We start from the raw sequence: 19545 nt of genomic DNA on the forward strand, positions 1-19545 counted from the left end.
CAGCTTTTTATGTCTGGGTGACAGGTCCCCTTTAACATTATATGCTTAAAAAGGAATGGAAGATGGCCTGCCTGTTATTCAGAGCTTTTGAATACTTTAATACAGCATTTATTAACCTAAATTAATTGTGGCTAAACAGCAAGGTATGTACAATAGAAGAAGTAAATCAAGATGTAATTACATTAAAACAACATATAGTAACTCAAATGAGCAACTGCATAAAACACTTCTTCTGTACCTGGACCCACTCGTTAAAAATATTGAGCAGTGTAAAGGGATCCCCATGCTCACTCTCCAGAGGCTTTCTGGCAGTGCCCCACTCTGGGTTGCTTGTTGAGTTTCGCAGGATAGGAGACTGCACGCTTAGAGCAGAAGCAATGGTCAGAACTGGTTCCACTAGGCTGAAAAGTGAGCCTAAGATCAGCATTTTTCCTGCACAAGAGGTGTGAACATAAATGCAAATATTAACTAACAGATCTTAAAACAATTAGAAACAGAAATCTAGTTCTACTTGCCTATAACAACATCAACAGGCAGTTTGGCAAGCAGTTTCCCAATGGGCGTAAGTTCTTCATTTATGTCTAGTGCCCCTTGGTCTCGAAGATAGAAAATAGCTGTCTCAATGCTAGACATGGAGGGCTGCTCGATAAAGGGGAAGTGTCGAGGATTACCCAGCTCCATGCTTTTCATCTGGTAGTATTAGAAATATTCAAAGTTATTTACTGACAAACCACAAATGTTAGCCTGCTATATATATTTTCTAGAAAAGGGGTAACTTTTACTCTCATTTTAGATCTAGTACAATAGGACAACTACCTTATATAAGCTGTAACAGCTGTCTAAGATGGCAAAACCACATACCTAATAGCCTCTCCTTACAGTAGTGAGTAAAGGCATAATTGGTGGCAATTGTTAACACATGGGAAGTGGTAACCACCCTTTAGCGCTATGGCTGGTATAAACTAAAAATACTGCAATACTACAAATGATTTTCTACACCTATTTCTAAAAACCACTATAAGTACATAAGAATTTTTGTCACCTTTTATACCCCCAAACAATTAAAAAAAAAAAAAAAACACAGGTAATAATGCACTAATCATCCATTCATTGAAAGTAAGGCATATGCCCTATATTCAACTTTTACAATAATGAATTTAAAGAAGTTAAAATATGATATATTATAATATTTTTTATTTAAAATAAATGTCATATCATCATGTGATACCTGAAGAACCAAGGAATCCAGTGCCACTCGCTGGATTTCGGGGACAGGGTATGGAGAAAAGGCATCATAATCTGACTCTGCATACAGTCGATAACACACCCCTGGCCCTGTCCTACCCGCGCGGCCTTTCCTTTGCTCTGCACTTGCACGGCTGATCCAGAACTCCTGCAGACGCTGCATCTTAGCTTTCGGGTCAAAACTCATCTCCTTTACTTTACCTAAAATAAAAGAAAACCATTGACTCTCACATAAAAGAACTTAGAAGTTAATTAGTATCAACTATAACAAATGTATTTCCTTTAAATTAGACTTACAATCCTAACTCTATGTAAGCAATATTGTGTGAATATGTGTATGTTACAACAGACTGGGTTATTAACTGTATTAATACGTGTATAATGGTTGCCCACTTGTTAATGTAATTTGAAAAGTCATAGTAAGATCAAACCTTGAGTGAAATCAACTTAGTAATGAAAATATATGCAGCATACTCCTGATAGTGGAGGAGGGTGCTCATTCTATGTACTCAACAGGATGGAATTCTCCAATGACATATTGAAAAATTTGAGAATAGAGTAATGGTAAGAAGTTGCACATTTAGAAGTGGAGTAGGGGGTTGATGTTTTGTACAAATTGGATCTCTATAGTACAATACTTTGAAATTTTACAATTCACAGTGGAGAAATGGTGAAAAACACTCCAAATGCTCACCTGAATCAAGTACAAATCTTACTCCATCGATTGTGACTGATGTCTCAGCAATGTTAGTTGAGATAATACATTTTCTGACACCTACAGGAGCCAAGTCAAAAACCTGGGCATGGGGAAAAGGAGTAATATATAATTCCCCACAGTTTGCCGCTATGATTTAAATGTATTGGGAAACTAGTATTTATAACAGAGAATTGTATTGCCCATACATTATGTTTACAAGAAGCTTTGTTAAAATCACCATAATAAATAAGTGGTAATCCAGATATTGTCTTAAAGAATAAGTAAACCTTTTTTTTTTTCTATTAATAAAATTACTCTAAACAGCTTCCAAGAATTGCCTACCTTTGTCCCTCTGTTCTTTCTGACCTGGTTCCTCAGTTACAAGATGCTCGATTCCTCTCCTTCCTTGTTCAGAGTGAAGCTCCGCCTCCACTTCCTGTTCAGGTCTCTCATCAAGAAAAAAACCCTGCTAATGCACAGACTGGCTCCTGCTGCCTCCAGGCATGCACAGAAGGCTCTCCAATTCTACTACAGGTAGTCGATGTAATGAGAGACCTGAACAGGAAGTGGGGGTGGAGCTTCACTCTAAACAAGGAAGGAGAGGAATCGATCATCTTGTAACTGAGGAACCCGGTCAGAAAGAACAGAGGGACAAAGGTAGGCAATTCTGGGAAGCTGTTTAGAGTTATTTTATTAATAGGAGAAAAAAAAAGGTTTACTTATTCTTTAATGACTAGTCCCAATGACTTGTCTTGAAAAAAGCTGCAACAATTAATCTTCATGTCGTAAATTAAACCTTAAAATGTTGGGGGGTCTGCACATTCAGCTGTGCAAGGCATAATGTTCTTTGGCCAACTCGACTAGAAATTATAAATCTACTAATATCTGCAATATCAACAGCATTCAAATTTGCTAAAAACTTGCCTCTCTATGAAACATAGTTCATCCACCCAACTTTTTAATGTTCAGATTCTGAAAAACTCTTTGAGTTTAAAGGGGACCTGTCACCCTAAGAAATAATTCCATTTTCTTTTCTATTGTGTTTGTTTAGCGAAATTGACTTCACATACACTATATAAATGATATAAATCATGTTTCCTTCAGTCTTGGAAATACACAATAACATCAAACAGGCAGCTGCCATTTTGTGGGCACTGTTATTAAGGCAAGCTTTGTATCACCCCAAAATCTTGTGTATGTGCCAGAATGGGGGACATGATGCCCTTGCCCATGCACTGGCTACACAATTAAATGGTGAGAAGGGAGGGGGAATGTGAGTGCTGAATAGAAAGTTTAAGTAACTGTCTACCCCGCCTCTATGCCTGAGGCATAGAGGCGGGGCAGGCAGTATTTCATTGACAGCAGGGATTTTAAATGCATTTATAATGGGTTTGAATGTGTTACTATAAAAATGAATTTTGGTTTCATGTTTAATTTGAAAAGGACTTTTACTATACAGCTTTTTATGTCTGGGTGACAGGTCCACTTTAATGGTATCTTTCTGATAAACATATTAGTTGCCCCTGCTATTATTATCTATAACTATAGATACAAAAAAGAGTTTGAAACAGAGTGGGAGACCTACCTACCTTGTCTTGATCTGCAATTGATAATGTGCTGTGTAACGGAAGCACAATCCAGCGCTGAGTGTGGGTGGCATACACCTGCACTGCTTCTTGGACACTGCTGATTTCAGTCACTCCACTCAAGAATATTAACAGATCACCACGCTCATCTGGTGGGTATTTGTGATCAATGGCCTGCAGCACATGGAGGTATGGTCGAGGATCCAGTTTCTCTGACTTTGACACTGTTTCCTCCTGAGGAATTGGTTGGTATATTACCTGAGTTTTAAAAAAAAATGTAGTTATTCATGCCCAAGTCAGTAGGATAGTGCATGACTCAAGACCAGACAATTACATGAACCTATTACCTGAATTGGAAAGAGTCTCCCAGGGACCTGAAGTACTGGTGCCTGTTCAAAGTATCCAGAGAATAATTTGATGTTGATGGTGGCAGACATAAGTATGACTTTAAGGTCTGGACGCAAAACAAGAAGCTGGCGTAGCACACCGAGAAGAAAGTCACTATGTAGATGTCTTTCATGAACCTCATCCACAATAATTACTTGATATTGAGGAAGCGTGGAGTCCCTTTGGATTTGACGTAGCAAGAGGCCCTCAGTTATGAACACAATTTTTGTAGCAGGTGATCGGCTGCTCTCAAATCGGATTTGGTACCCAACCTAAACATTAACATGAAGTTAAAAACCACAGAACACAAACACCTGTTATCATGTTGCTTTGCTCATACATATGCAGAACATACATACCCTGTAGGTGTCATATGGTAACTTTGCCTTTAACCATTTTAAATATTTAACTTTCACATAATCTATCTTACAATTAATAGGTCTTGCAGTTTGACAGCTTGCCCAACAAACACTTATTGCCCTCTTACCTTTGAACCATACTGATTGAGGCTCTCAAATCCAACTCGCTTGGCTAATGAAATACAGGCAATTCGGCGTGGCTGAGTGCAAGCAATATGTCCAAACCCTGCTGCCAACATGTACTGTGGTACTTGAGTAGACTTTCCACATCCAGTATCCCCGGCTACCACCACCACCTGATGTTTATGCACCATACTAATTATCTTCTCCTTGTACTGAAATATGGGCAAGCTTGATCTCTCCTTGCGAAGCTTGACAAGTTTTGCAAAGCTTTGTTTCTGGGTGAAGTCCAAATAGTGCAGAACAGACATCTTAAACTCCTCTAACTTCTCCCTTGGTATTGATCTACAGTCTCTAGATCTATATTCTTTTACATGGTTATGTCTAGATTTCTCCACATCCTTACTTTGGATGATGGAAAAGTTAATACGGTACCTGGGGTCATACACTTTAGGCAGGTCCTTTAAACTACCACTATATTTTTCCTTGTCTGTTCTCCCTTTGCATTTATCACCTCTCTTCTGCATCTTCTGGAATCTCTGAAAGCGGTCAAAAAACACCCAAAACTCCTTGCTGTCTTCAGAATTTGCCTTGATGTATCCTTGCTCACTAAAAAACAGTTCCTCCAGCTGTCGCCTAGTATTAGGGCAATCCCAGTTCCAGCGCTGGCTTTCTCTGTCTCCATCCATTTCTGTTCTTTTCAGTTAATAGCATGGATTCCTGGAAGCATTACAATATATTAGTTTATCTGAGACATCTAAGACATGAAGACATCTAGCTTCTTAGATACCATGTTGCTCCAAAGCATTAGGGCCATGTACCTTCCCTTAACCACTAGCAGTATATACTGATATACTCCCATTACATATAATGCTTGCTAAAAGGAATTACCCAGCTATTTCTCCCAAATGTACATACTGGGGTACCCTCCTCACCCTTTTCATCCAAAAGGAGGGATGAGGAACACCCTCCTCTGCTTTGCCATTGAGTCCCTAGGCATGGTGGGCGCATCCCTTTTACAAAGGCCTGGGGAGCCAGTTCTACAATTGAATGTGTCAATTATACCTGAACAGCCAGGCAAGCAGGGTGCCTCCCAGCTTCCACAGTATTCTAGTCTGGCCCAGGGAGAAGAAATGTATGTAACTTCTCTAAAAAGTGTCCCATTAGCTGTTTTATTAATAATAATACAAACATGATTAGCAGAGAGCTGCTCAACATAATGATTTCAAAAAAGTTCTGCAGCAGCAATATGTGCAGGGTTTGTTTCACAACATATCTACTACAACAAATCAGCTGCTGCACAGCCTCTCACTAAGCAATATTAACCCTGCAGCAGCGCTGTCCAACCTTTACATGTAACTACAATGGTCAGACATACATTACACAGCACACTACATATTGTAACTTGGCAAGCTCTTCATTTCGTAATTGGGACGCGAATAGGAAATCAGGAATACCTCAGTGATTGGTACATTTAGAACATCAAGTGTAAACACTAATCCTCACAATGCATTTTCTTCGATCCCTTAGTTTTGTCGCTAAGAGTAACCTAACCCTGTAGAAATTAGAAAACTGCACTGAACGCCCCCGGCTTGTAAGTGGCTCTCTTTCCCAGGGAAAACGGCAAGCTGGCCAAGCAGGATTGGGGAGGAGCAATAAAAATGATAATGATTGGATAAGAGAGAAAAGAGGGCGGCACGGAACGAAGAGTAAAGAATAGGAAGTCACGGAGGGAGTTAAGGCTGTAGGGCTTTAGGTTTGGGTGCAAACCTGCACACCCCTATAGAAGCGATACAATGAACTACTTTCTGGGCAGGCTGTTTCCCTATATATATTATTTGCTCAAGAGCTAACGAAGCCTTCGTTCTGTAAATGTTTGTGAAATTAACCACAATGCCTAATGCTCAAACTTTTAATCCCACCTTTTTGTATATTTAGCCAATCATGCGCCTGTTAATTTTGTGTAGCGCATTTCCCCACCCCTAGCAGCTTGGCCCTTCTCAGTTGGTGGGAGGTACCAGTGAGGCGAGACAGGAGTTTGTGTTTCGGCTAGTGTGCGTATCCATGCTCCCGACTTTCAATCTGCAGGGGAGAAAGGCTTTATCCCAATGCAGGGTCTATTTGGTTTATCCAATGGGCAGCTGTGGGATCAGGGTTTAACAATACGTAAGGGGCAACTGCTGGATTTGAGAATATATATGTAATGTCAATGACCTGAAGTGTCCTGGCAGATTAATAAGAATAACTACTACCGGGACATGAATAGTGTTGCTCATTTGCCTTACATATGGTTGCATAGAAACCACAACTTTCTACCGTAACTGTAGGGCAAATGTCCCACGGGGAAATGTTGTCGCTACATTTTTAAAAAGCGAGTTCCAGCGACAAGTTGCTCCTCTTTTCCTTACAATCGATTACTAGAGATTTCCACAATGGAGCAATTCTATTTCCCACAAATCCAGGTGTTATATTTCCCGGCCACATTTAGAAAATACATTCGATGCAATGGGGAAATCGCATTGACTTCCCAATCGTTGAAAAAAGGGTCTCGTAGCGATTAGGAACGATAAGCAGTTTGAACTAGTATCGACGGTTTAGATACTGGTGATTTATATTTTTCTCTATGTAGAGACAAAACAATCAACTTATAGCTGGAACTCGCTTTTTAAAAATCGCAGCGACCTATCTCTCCGTGGAACATTAACCTAAATCATATAGGATTACATCTTAAAAGGCTGATGTGTTTGATCACCTTATAAATTGCACTGTCAGAGCCTAAGGGGCTGATTTACTAATCCACGAACGGTTCGAAGGTGTCCGAATGCGTTTTTTTCGTAATGATCGGTATTTTGCGATTTTTTTCGTAAATTGTCGCGACTTTTTCGTAGCCATTACGTCTGGTTCGCAAAATGTTGCAACTTTTTCGTAGCGTTACGACTTGCACGAATTGTCGCGACTTTTTCGTAGCCTTCGCGCCGAGTACGAAAGTTTCGGATTCATTCAAGCTTCAGTATCGTGACTTTTCTTGGGCCAGGTTGGAGTGCCATTGAGTCCTATGGGAGGCTTCCAAAATCATGCTAAGTCTGAAAGGTTTGCCCGCAGTTTACGAGCGCTCAATACGAAAAAGTCACTACAAGATACGAGCAAATCGTAACAGCTACGAAAAAGTCACGACAATTCGCGCAAGTCGCAATGGTTACGAAAAAGTCGCGACAATTTACGAAAACTCGTAACGGCGATGAAAAAATTGCAAAAAATATGAAAAAGTCGCAAAATGTTCGTTTTCCAATCAGAATTTTTCCCGTGGGTCAGTAAATCAGCCCCTAAGTCATTGTGCTAAAAGCTGATTGCTTGATTTTAGCACTGTCTCCTAGCCAGAAAGAAGGCATGATGTTGTTGCTAAGGCAGCAGCTAAATGAAACATGGTAGCTGCACTTGTACAGCACAAGTAGGAAATAATTACAGCCATGCAGTGAGACCATTGAAGGTTGCTAAATCTACAACTGCATTATGTGCCATGGAAACAATAGGCAATAACCCACCCATAAGGGTAAAGACACACACAGCTACTTAGTAGCTGCTACTTGTCGCGGCTACTAAATGCCATAAAATACCCTGCCATAGACAATTCTGAGAATTGCCTCTGATAAAACACATGTAGAGACAATTATCAGTAAATGATCAGCATTGTCTATTTCTGTAGCTGTGACAAGTAGCTGCAAGTAGTAGGTCTGTGTGTCTTCGACCTAATTCTACACAAAAGCTAGACAACATATTTTGCACAGTCTTTCTTTGTACTCAGAGGGAGTACATAATTATAATACACCAGTTTGATTGAGGAATTACAAGTACTGTTTATGAAGATATAGTTTACAGGATATTCATGGCTTTTGTGTATTATTAATTGATATACATACAGGGTTATATGGGGTGGGAGTAGAAGATGGTGCTTTGGTTTAAGAAAATACAGTATAACTATAAAATTAGGATAACAAGGCAAAATGTAGGTAGTTCACCTTTGAATTACCTTTTAGCTTGATGTAGGCATTGATATTCTAAGACAATTTGCAATTCCTCTCCATTTTTTATTTTTTTGTGGTTTTTCAGTAATTTAGCTTTTTGTTCAGCAGCTCTGCAGTTTGGTATTTCAAAAGCTATCTAGTTGGTAGAGTCTTCTTATTTACCCTAGCAACCAGGCAGTGGTTTGAATGAGATGCTGAGATAAGAATAGTCAAGGGACTGAATAGAAACATAAGTATAAAAAAATAACAACATTGTATCCCCAGCTGGATAACACAAGCTTTTCATATTTTGGGTGAATTTATGTGTTGCAATCAGCACTGGGAAGTTAAGCATTGCATTTGCATCTGCCAACTGAGGCAAGTTTCTCAACTGGCTTCATGGCAGCAGTATACCTGGTTCTGCTGTACACTGCTGCATTTATAAATAGTGCTATATAAATAAAATATACATGCAAACATCAAAACTATCTTCTGCTTCTAAGACCATCCCATCTGCACACCACAAACTGATTCTGTTTCCTTCATTTATTGAATGTATAGGTGAGCAGATGCAGAGCGAACAGAAACAAGAAGTGGTGAATAATGCTCAAAGTGGTGAAGTTACTCTATAGTAATGTAGGGACCCATAGGGTTAACATGCTCCTATGGCTTTAAACCCTACAATTTCCTATGTTATGTTGTTACTGGGCAAAGACCCATGTATCCAGTTATAGTTTGCATATGTGCCTTATTAGTTTATAGGTTGACTCCACCCTTTGCACTCCAATATAGTCTTTAGCAAAGGGGTGGGTCTTCCTCTTTGGCTGCCTTTGATGTCTCAGGTGGAAGGTCCACTGAGCCTGGAATCAGAATAGGCCCCAGTAAAGCCAAATCCTACCCTAGAGTTACAATCCACTCTGGAGAAGTCAGGGACAGGGACCCCCTGAATGAGGACCAGTTATATAGATATACTCTGTCAAGCACTTTCTAGGAAAGTGAGGAAAGGAAGCAAGAGCAGCTTTTGGCTCCATTCAGGATGTTAGCTGGAAGTAGCCTTACATGCAGGCACTGTTGCCTTAGCATAGGGCCACGGATAAGACACAGGATACAGGCTAGTATTTAACCCTGATCCACCGTCGGTTGTAGGACTCTTTGAAGCTAAAGGTATTCAACCTAAGGACTGAGGTATCTATCCAGACTCCATAGTGGTGGCGAGGTGACCAGGTGCTTTAACCTGCCCAGTCTTCCAAAGAGGTGGGATAAACCGGTGGCATCCTCTCTTGTTGTCCTCAGTGTGTACTACTGCTATAACATCTGCATTTGTGAGTATATGAGCTAACCCTGTGCACTAATTGTCTTTGACAATAAAGCAGTTATCATTTGTTCATCAGCAAAGAAACTTCTGGCGTCCATTATTTGCTATTTTACTCTGCACACAGTACAGTGAGTTGTAGCTGCACTACACCCCAGGATATTTCCACTTTGTGAAAGCCCATCTGAAGGATTGAGTTCTATGTACCCTATGGTCTAAACCTATCCTAACTGGTGCTTGTCAGTTTTACAGCCAAATAGGGGTTACAGTAATTTATGAAAATTAGTGTATACTAGAGGAAAAATACCAACAAAGCACTGTGGGTGCATAATGCCAGAGTCAAAAAGAGAAAGTGCAGATTCTCGAAAAAATAAAAAGGCAAAAAAAAAAATAAAGATTAAGTTAAAAAATTAATTTATTTAGGGCAACAGATAAGCCTAACATTTGGCATAGGCAAAAACAGCCTATGAATAAGCACCCCAACGAAATGTATTTATAAATTATTTTTTTTTGCCATTTTAATTTTTATGGAAAAGCTTTCTATTTTTGTCTTGAGCAGATACAAAGCAATAGGGAAGACAGCTCAGCATACCAAAGAGACCTGTGGCTCACTTCCACAGGTATGTGTTAGAGTAAGGTGAAGGGTATGTTGTACAAAGAACACAAAACTGTAGTTATGTCTCTCCCAGAATGAGACAAATAATCAAGTTAGGAAAGCCAGTGCAGGTGCTGGAATGTATGAATCAAAAAATATGGTGGATAGGTGAGCCTTTTGCCCAGAAAGTAGGTATGTAGAGTTGTTTGTGCAGTTGAGTCCTGAGGAGTGGGAGTCTACTATCTGTATATTGTATGGGGTAAAGTGCCCTTACAGAGGATGAAGTCTTATTGAAGAGCAAGTCCTATATAGCAAGACTGCCCGTGAACCAGACTGTTGTTATTCTTGTGAATAAACTTGTTGTTGAGTTGTTTGTGGCTTACATTATGTACAGTTAAACCATATTTTCTGATTAAAGACGTCCTGGGTGTTGCTTTACCATTGGAAAAGTTATTGCAAAGCCTGCCATATAAGTGAATTCCCACACCATGGGGCTGATTTACTTACCCACGAACGGTCGAAATGAGTCCGATTGCGTTTTTTTCGTAATGATCGGTATTTTGCGATTTTTTCGTATGTTTTGCGATTTTTTCGGATTCTTTACGAATTTTTCGTTACCAATACGATTTTTGCGTAAAAACGCGAGTTTTTCGTATCCATTACGAAAGGTGCGTAAAAAGTTGCGCATTTTTCGTAGCGTTAAAACTTACGCGAAAAGTTGCGCATTTTTCGTAGCGTTAAAACTTACACGAAAAGTTGCGCATTTTAAGTTTTAACGCTACGAAAAATGCGCAACTTTTCGCGTAAGTTTTAACGCTACGAAAAATGCGCAACTTTTTACGCAACTTTCGTAATGGATACGAAAAACTCGCGTTTTTACGCAAAAATCGTATTGGTAAAGAAAAATTCGTAAACAATCCGAAAAAATCTCAAAACATACGAAAAAGTCGCAAAATGTTCGTTTTCAAGTCGGAACTTTTCCAATTCGGGTCGGATTCGTGGGTTAGTAAATCAGCCCCCATGTATTAGCCATTTTCAAAATTGCATTTTTAAAAAAACATGTTTGTGGAAAAAACTAAGGTCAGACAATTTTTTTTCTTATCCTTAATGTAGTTAACAAAAAATCAAATGGGATAATTGTGATCATGTTAAATCACGGACAAGTTTTTCATTCAAAAAACTCAGACTTGGGTACACTGGAGATAGAGCTTTTTGGTTTGTTTTTGTCAAATCAAGAAATGCACAGTTTTTATAATTGACTACAAAAAAACAAAAAGCAATTGATAGAAGAAGAGTGAGATTAAGATCTGTATGTTTTTTTTCTTTAATCAGTATTCCCACAGCTGACTTATGACTAATAATAAATCAGTGAATAATAATTCAGAGGATCTGAATACTTCATTACATAATAAACCTTTGAGGAAAGGGTTTGTAAAGGACTTAAAGGAGAAGGAAAGTCATTTTGGCATTTTACTACCAATAGATTTGCCACATTAGTGCCACCTAGAACAATATATTTATTCTGCAGAAACCATTACCATACCTGAGTAAACAGCTTTAGAAGCTTTCTGCTTTTGCTTAAGATAGCAGCTGCCATATTAGGAAGCTTCCTTCCTGCAGTCTCTAGCTGTTATACCTGAGATCACACATTCCTAAAGAAGGGGGGGAGCAGGAGAGGGGAGGCAAGAGAGGAGAGAACTGTGCAGGCTCTGGCCCCGGGAATTAAGGCTGTTTCTGAGAGAGGAAGTCAGACACTGGAACATCATGTTTGCAAAAAAGAGACAAGAAATACTGTTTCTTTTGATAGAGGACTCAGTGCAGCATTACTGTGCTTATGGCTGTATTTACATAGACCTTTCTGATAAAGCTTACTTAGTTCTTACCTTTCCTTCTCCTTTAAGGAACAATTTATCAAAATTCAAATTTGCTGGGTTTTTTTCGAGAAAAACTGCAGCGAAAAATGCAAACAAGAATATGCTCAAGCATATTCTTAAGAACCACAAATAGTCTGTATTTTGTTCCTTTGATATTTTGTAAATTGGAATGTAAATACATCTGTTTGGTAAGTGGTTTTAGTGGGGAGGTAATACAATATTGTAGTTAGAAGGCAATGTAAGATCTCATTTTATTTTGCATAAAATCCATTTAAGCATTTAGTTAATTACACAGAAATGAAATTATCCCACCCCATACATTCATTAAATTGCATTACTATGGAATTAGCTGATTCATGATGGAGAACCATTGACCAGTTAGTCAGTGCCATAAGGACAATGTCTCGCAGACCTGATGCCAGTGAGCTGCTTCCCAATGGCAAGTGCTGCTGGTAACTTTGGGCCCAGAATCAAACTGCATCCCTGCATTTCCACAGCTTTCCACAGACTTCATGGCAAAATCTGAATAAATTACATGATTTTGTCATCCCATTATATTTTATATTTAGTTGTAAAGTATCCAAACACACAAGAGTTAAAATAAGTCACACAAATACTATTAGATATTTACCTTTTTTACATATATATATTATATATATATATATATATATAAAATGACTAAATTTACTTTTATATACAACTTGTCTCCAGAAACTTAGTGGGAAGCTCATTTAGGATATGATGTGGGGTGAATACATATTATGCTATTGCAGATATTGTTAGTATGGCCTATGTAGGGCCCAGGCCAATTTTGAACCTCAAGCTGAAAAAGTTTGCAATTCACTGACGTAAAGGATCTGAACCGTGTTCACTGTCTGATATTTATTGTTGTCCAGAACATTATGTAAAGTACAATACAGGGCCTGCCCACCCGAGCATCTCCAAAAGCAGAACAATATAAAATCAGTTCTCTCCCTTACAGTGTACAATATTGCAGATTTATTATGACACTGGAGAAGCTTTTCACTTTTGCTTTGGATTGTTTTAAAATTTAGGGCAAGTATGCAGCATCAGACCTGGCTGGGGAGTCACCAGGAGGACTGGGGTGGAGGTATAAATAATTTGCATCAGGTGCGGTGGGAGGGCCTGCGTCAAGTACAGGAGGGGTCCATGACAGCAGTAAGGGGGCCGCAAGGCTCTGGTGGTGGGGCCCTGAGATTGTACCAACCAGTGGGCCCAGGAAATCACAGTCCAACACTGCACATTTGACCCCCTTTCTCTTTTAATAGGAATCAACAGGCAATATACAGCAGGGTTCATTTCTAAGGGATCCAAACTTAAGCAGATTTTTTTTGTTGTATTTTTGCATGTTCAATACAGGACCTAACCTGTTTATGTTATACTTGAGTGACCCCAACAATAAAGGAAATATCTTTCCCACAGACAGAGAATAATCCACCACAGACACTAATCTGATTTCCTCCACACATCTCAAAAAGGATCTGATTTCAAGGTTTGGTTAATGTACTTGATTCTTTACACTACACACATGTATCAGTGTTTTTTGTCTCAGAACTTGATTTTGTCTTCTTGGAATCAAATGACTGACTTTCTTCTTCTGCCAGTACGTTCTTCACTACTGATCTAATGGATTTCCTAAATTTGGATTTCAGGTCTTGCCCTGCTAAAACATAAATTATAGGATTGATGCAACTGTTAATAATTGCAAAGCTAACCAAAATGGGGTCTATTTTCAATGTGTTCTGGTAAAGGTCTGAATTGGATGAATGAGTAGCTATTATAAGACCAGCTATATGGTAAGGGAACCAACAGACAAAGAAGCCAATTATCACTACAGTTACTACTTTCATTGTCTTACCAGATTTGTTATAGCGCTCACTGACTTTCCTAACTAAAACACCATAGCATACAGTGATAACTACAAAGGGAATAATGAAGCCTATTAAAAATCGGAAAATAGCAATAAATTGCTTGACCTTTTCTATATGATCTTTAGAAATATTGTAATGCATTACACAAACATGTTTTTCTACAATGTTTACAACTATTTGCCTAAAGACAAAAGATGGGCTGGTCAAAATAAGAGCCAACAGCCACACTATGGCACATGCCAAATATGCCTTTATCACAGTCCTTTTGTTCTGACACCAAACTGGTTTTGCAACCAGTAACCATCGGTCTATACTTATCACAGTCAGTAAAAGGACACTGGCATACATATTAATCAATAGTAGAGTAGGTATCAGTTTGCAGGTAGCGAGTCCCAATGGCCACTGACCCATGACAATCTCCATTATTGTAAAGGGTACAGAGAGGCAGCACAGTAGATCAGCAATGGCCAGATTCAGAAACCATACTGTGTTGACGGACCTTTTCATGTCACAGGTTGTTATCCACACCACCAAGGCATTGCCTGGCACGCCAAGGACCAACACTACGCTTAGGATAAACAATGCCGTGGTTTGAAATGAAGACAAAGAAGTTGGTTTTCCTTTGTTCAAAAAATCATCAAAATCAGAGTCCTCTGAGTCATACAGGGAGTTATTTGAAGAAGGTGTAGTTTCGAAATTCATTATTAATTTTGTTGTGGCGTCTTCTGACCCTAAAATGCATGAGATTATGTTTTGTATCAGAGTCTAAAAATGATTAAATTGCATTGCTATACCACTTAGCAACTAACATATAATCATCACAATACATGGCAAATTATACATAAATCAGGATGTATGGGTACAGTATGGATCTGCATATTATCCATGAGGCAGAATTGTATGTGTCCTGTTTTAAAAGAGATAACTATAACTTCCAGTGGTTTTCTTAATTTATACTGTCACTGCTATTGTCAGGGTAGCACTGACCCATAATGATGTCACTGCCTTTAGTACACTTATCTATCCATGAACAATAACACAGGTGGCACATCCAATTCTTGGTAAGGTACTACTACTGTTTTGTAACAGCCCTTCAATTTGGAAACATGCTTGAGGTTTTAATAATTATACATTCATAAAATTTGAGCATATTAAGAATATTAAAGGAGAACTAAAACCTAAGAATGAATATGGGTAGAAATACCACATGTTATATACTGAACCTATTGCACCACCCATAAGGAACCCATAAACAAGACTATTGGCCATGCATTAGAACCAATTTTAAACAGCACTTACCAAACACTCCAAAAACACTCTATTCTTCCTGTAGCACTGTGGCAGGTGCACATTTTCCCAAGATGTGACATTCACCCACTGAGTGCTTCCGGAGCAAGACCATATCACATACGTGCATCATGTGCCTGAAAACCTGCGCATGCGCACAAAACATACATCCTTAATCTACTGCTCTCTTTCCTTTAAGTTTAATAATGTCTATTAATTAATGATTCAGGCCTTCAGACTTGTCCACAGGGGGTCACCATCTTGGGTTTTGTTAGATGTGTTAATGATACTGCAAAAGCTCAGTTGAGAAGCTGAGCTTAGGGTTTGTAGGAGACTATCAAGCAGAAAAATATGCCTGTCATAAAAGCTGATGCTATAGGGCTGATTATTAAATGCCTATGCTAATTGCACAGGTTTCAGATCTGTCATGTAATGCGGGCCTTAATTAGTAATCAGCCTATATTGAGACATTTATATTCTATAAATACTTTGAATGTTGGCACCTGAGCTCAGTAACTGAGGGTTTATTTCAGGGCACAGATTTTCCCTGCTAAATGGCTGAGGTTGCCTTGGGCTGGTACAGAAGCCCAAAACATAATGTACAACATGTCTAGCCTACTTCTTTAGTTAAGCTTTAGTTCTCCCTTAAAGGAACAGTAACACCAAAAAATTAAAGTGTTTTAAAGTAATTGAAATATAATGTACTGTGGCCCTGCACTGGTAAAATTGGGGTGTTTGCTTCAGGAACACTACTATAGTTTATATCAGTGGTCCCCAACCAGTGGCTCGTGAGCAACATGTTGCTCCCCAACCCCTTGGATGTTGCTCCCAATGGCCTCAAAGTAGGTGCTTATTTTTTCATTCTTGACATGTAGGCACGTTTTGGTTGCATAAAAAGCAGATGTACTGCCAAACATAATATCCTGTAGGCTTCCAGATACCAGGGGCTACCAAATAGCCAATAACAGTCCTTATTTGTCACCCCCAGGAACATGTTTTATACTTGTGTTGCTCCCCAAGTCTTTTTACATTTGAATGTGGCTCACAGGTAAAAAAGGTTGGGGATCCCTGGTTTATATAAATGAGCTGCTGTGTAGCCATGGGAGCAGCCATTCAAGCTGGAAAAAAGGAGAAAAGGCACAGGTTACATAGCAGATAACAGATAAGACACCATTGTATTCTACAGGGTTTATCTGTTAGCTGCTATATAAGCTGTGCCTTTTCTTCTTTTGAATAGCTGCCCCCATGGCTACACACCAGGGTTTATATAAACTCTAGTAATGTTTCTGAAAAAAAAACACAAAACTTTTACCAGTGCAGGGCAGCAGTACATTATAGTTTAATTTCTTTGAAATATATACATTTTTTGGTGTTACTGTTCCTTTAAGTCTAGATTCATCCTGAATAGAATTGTTATTTCTATCCTACAAGGTACTGGGTTTCACCAGCTGCACTGCAATGTCTTCACCATGATTGCAGTTAAACACATGGAATACTAACAGCCTGCAGAAACAGCATAGTGTGAATTAAAAGGTACTTTTTACACACCAGACTGCGCCAGGCATAATGTTTCAGTTATGGTAAGTAGCTGCCCAAAGAGATTCAAATATGGATAAATTACATTGTAGAATAAACAAAGAGTAATACCTTTTCTGCATTTATGAAAGCCCAGGTATCTGTTTTGCCTTTAGACATAGGCAGCTCAATAAAAACATATTTATAATATGAAGAATGTGATACTTTACTGTAACCCTCAAAGCATATTTATAAAAATTGATATTGAAATTGCTGCCCCCCCCCCCCCCGTGCTAATTTTCAGATTCCATACCAGTAACCAGGTAAATTTAATTTCACAAAATCCTTTAAGTTTTTTTGCTTTTTTAGGAGTCCTCAGAATCTGTAAAGCTTTATAAAGAAAAACAATACTGTTATAAAGCTAATTACTAAAAATACACTAGGTTACAGGAGTGAACATGTTTAACTTACTTATAGTGCTGGTGCTTGTCTGAAAGTGCTGGTTGCACTGTCCAGGAACACATAGTCAATAGAACTATGCAATAAAGGAAGTGAAGTACTTCTGCTTATTCTGCAATCTGTTCCTTTACATTATCCAACAAAACCTTGCATAATTTCAACACACTATCTTCCAAATAAAATAGTTCTTATTTTTTTGTGAAAACAATTTGTGATGTTGAATAAAGTGGTACTGAGGTAAAGAAGAAACAGTAATACTAGTAAATTATAGGCATCTTTCTGGTAATAGGGAATAGATCCAGGCACTCCTGTGTCTAAATACATATTACTTCTGTCAGGAAAACAGCAGTCATCCTGTTCTTTATGACTGAAAAAGGAGTTGCACAAAAGAGTTGTTTAGATTGTTATCTAAACAAACCCACACATTCTGGATGGAACAGCTCCCTACCATGGAGAAGGGTCCTGTTTAAAGGGACAGTAACACAAAAAAATGAAAGTGTATAAAAGTAATTACTATATAATGTAATGCTGCCCTGTACTGGTACAACTGGTGTGTTTTCCTTAAAAAGACTACTATAGTTTATATAAATAAAGCTTCTGTGTAGCCACGGGGGCAGCCATTTACAGGAGAAAAGGCACAGGTTACTTAGCAGATAACAGTTAAAACCCCATTATATTCTACAAAGTTTATCTGTTATCTGCTATGTGCCTGTGCCTTTTCTCCTTTTTCCCAGCTTCAATAGCTGCCCCCGTGTTGACATAGCAGCTCATTTATATACTATAGTAGCATTTCTGTTGAAAACTTACCAGTTTTACCAGCGCAGGGCAACTGTACATTATATTTTAATTGCTTTAAAACACTTTCATTTTTTGGTGTTACTGTTCCTTTAAGAATATATATACAGGAATAGTAGTTAGGCAGGCAAAAGGTTGAGGCAAGTGGCATAACAGCATCATCATATTCCAGGCAGAGGTCGAGAAAAGCAGAACACCTTCAAATTTGAATCAATAGTGAGAAATTGGTACTCAAGGTTAACAGCAAGGTTCTAAAACGCTAACGAATCTAAAACAGAACCTAGTTTGGACAAATAACTAAAGCAGAATCAGTGTTTCAATAGTGAGACTGGAGCCAAAATGACAACATCGGCACTTTTTCAGCAACGTGGCCAAGCTGACAAAGAACTAAAGCAAAATATGGATTTAGCCAAAATACCAGTAGCATCACTTCCTGAGCATAAGGACACAAGACTGCATGTGCTGGTGCCAGTGTATGTTGACTTATCAAACTCCTTATAGCTACACACAATGTCACACAACATTTGCAGTCCACATATGACAAATTTTATGCATCCCCTTATCAATGTAGAAAAATGTTTGTTTTAGCTTTAGTGGCTCTTTACAAGAGCAAGAGTTGCAAAAAAGATTTTCTTTATTCTCTGTGTTGCTTGCCAACAAAATGTAAAAAGATTTAATTAAAACAATACAACCATTTAAAGAAATTACTAGCAGTATGAGGCCCATAAAAATTACCTGTAAGGTTATATACTGTCCACAGTCATCCAGTTGAAACATCTTATATTAAAATTGTGTGGATTAACTGTACAAAAATGTATATGGATCAAACTGCACCAGTGATCCCCTCTCCATCCCCTATGGTACCTATCTCACACCCTAAATACTGGAATAAGGTTAACTTAGAGTATAATATAACATGTTAAAAGGTCTGTAGGAGAAAGGGAATGTTTTACATATAAGGTTGCCACAGATGCCCCATATCTTAATTTCTGCCCCACAGGGCAAAGGCAGCACTGCTTTGACCACCCAACACTAACTGAAGGTAACAGCTCTGTGACAAATGATATAAACTAAGTCTGGCAATAGGCATGAATATTACTTGCCTTGAAGTGTCCATACACCTTAAGATCTGCTCGCTTGGCAATGTCGCCAAGTGAGCAGATCTTCTCCCGATATCCCCCACCTACGGGTGGGCGATATTGGGAGAATCCAGGCTTATTCAATCGTTTGGACCTGGGGCCAAACGATCGAATTATTACGGCGTGCATAGGCAAAGTTGGTCTGGGGACCACATCAACAAGCTGATGCGGTCCCCGATCCGACTAGATTTCAGGCCAGATATCGGTCGAGCAGGCCCGTCTGTAGTGCCCATACATGGGCCGATTAGCTGCCGAATCGGTCTAAGGGACTGATATCGGCAG

At 38.8% G+C, this 19545-nt stretch overlaps 2 protein-coding genes across 4 annotated transcripts in view; both read right to left on the reverse strand.

The window, feature by feature from the left end:
• The window catches only part of dhx34 (DEAH-box helicase 34), a 29568-nt gene extending 23573 nt beyond the window's left edge, over nucleotides 1–5995 (reverse strand). The window contains exons 1-8 of one of the 2 annotated variants that reach the window (XM_012968062.3): nucleotides 5773–5843; nucleotides 4403–5114; nucleotides 3876–4187; nucleotides 3532–3786; nucleotides 1940–2042; nucleotides 1229–1446; nucleotides 516–690; nucleotides 239–432 (exon numbers count right to left, since the gene is read on the reverse strand). In XM_012968062.3, coding sequence (XP_012823516.2) covers nucleotides 239–432; nucleotides 516–690; nucleotides 1229–1446; nucleotides 1940–2042; nucleotides 3532–3786; nucleotides 3876–4187; nucleotides 4403–5083 — 1938 coding nt within the window. In that variant the 5' untranslated portion in view covers nucleotides 5084–5114; nucleotides 5773–5843. 2 annotated transcript variants of the gene reach the window in all.
• Nucleotides 5996–12287: 6292 nt separating this feature from the next.
• On the reverse strand, nucleotides 12288–17408 carry c5ar1 (complement component 5a receptor 1). 2 transcript variants are annotated; one of them, XM_002941282.4, is made up of 2 exons: nucleotides 17342–17408; nucleotides 12288–14799 (listed from the first exon to the last, which is right to left on the reverse strand). In XM_002941282.4, exon 2 carries the CDS (start codon nucleotides 14768–14770, stop codon nucleotides 13718–13720), a length of 1053 nt encoding a protein of 350 aa, XP_002941328.2. In that variant the 5' UTR covers nucleotides 14771–14799; nucleotides 17342–17408; the 3' UTR covers nucleotides 12288–13717. The 2 variants fall into 2 exon arrangements, with proteins under 2 accessions (XP_002941328.2, XP_031746700.1); XM_031890840.1 differs by lacking the exon at nucleotides 17342–17408 and adding an exon at nucleotides 15368–15890.
• Nucleotides 17409–19545: the final 2137 nt, after the last annotated feature.

This window comes from Xenopus tropicalis, chromosome 8, assembly GCF_000004195.4.
Source record: "Xenopus tropicalis strain Nigerian chromosome 8, UCB_Xtro_10.0, whole genome shotgun sequence".
Taxonomy (NCBI): domain Eukaryota; kingdom Metazoa; phylum Chordata; class Amphibia; order Anura; family Pipidae; genus Xenopus; species Xenopus tropicalis.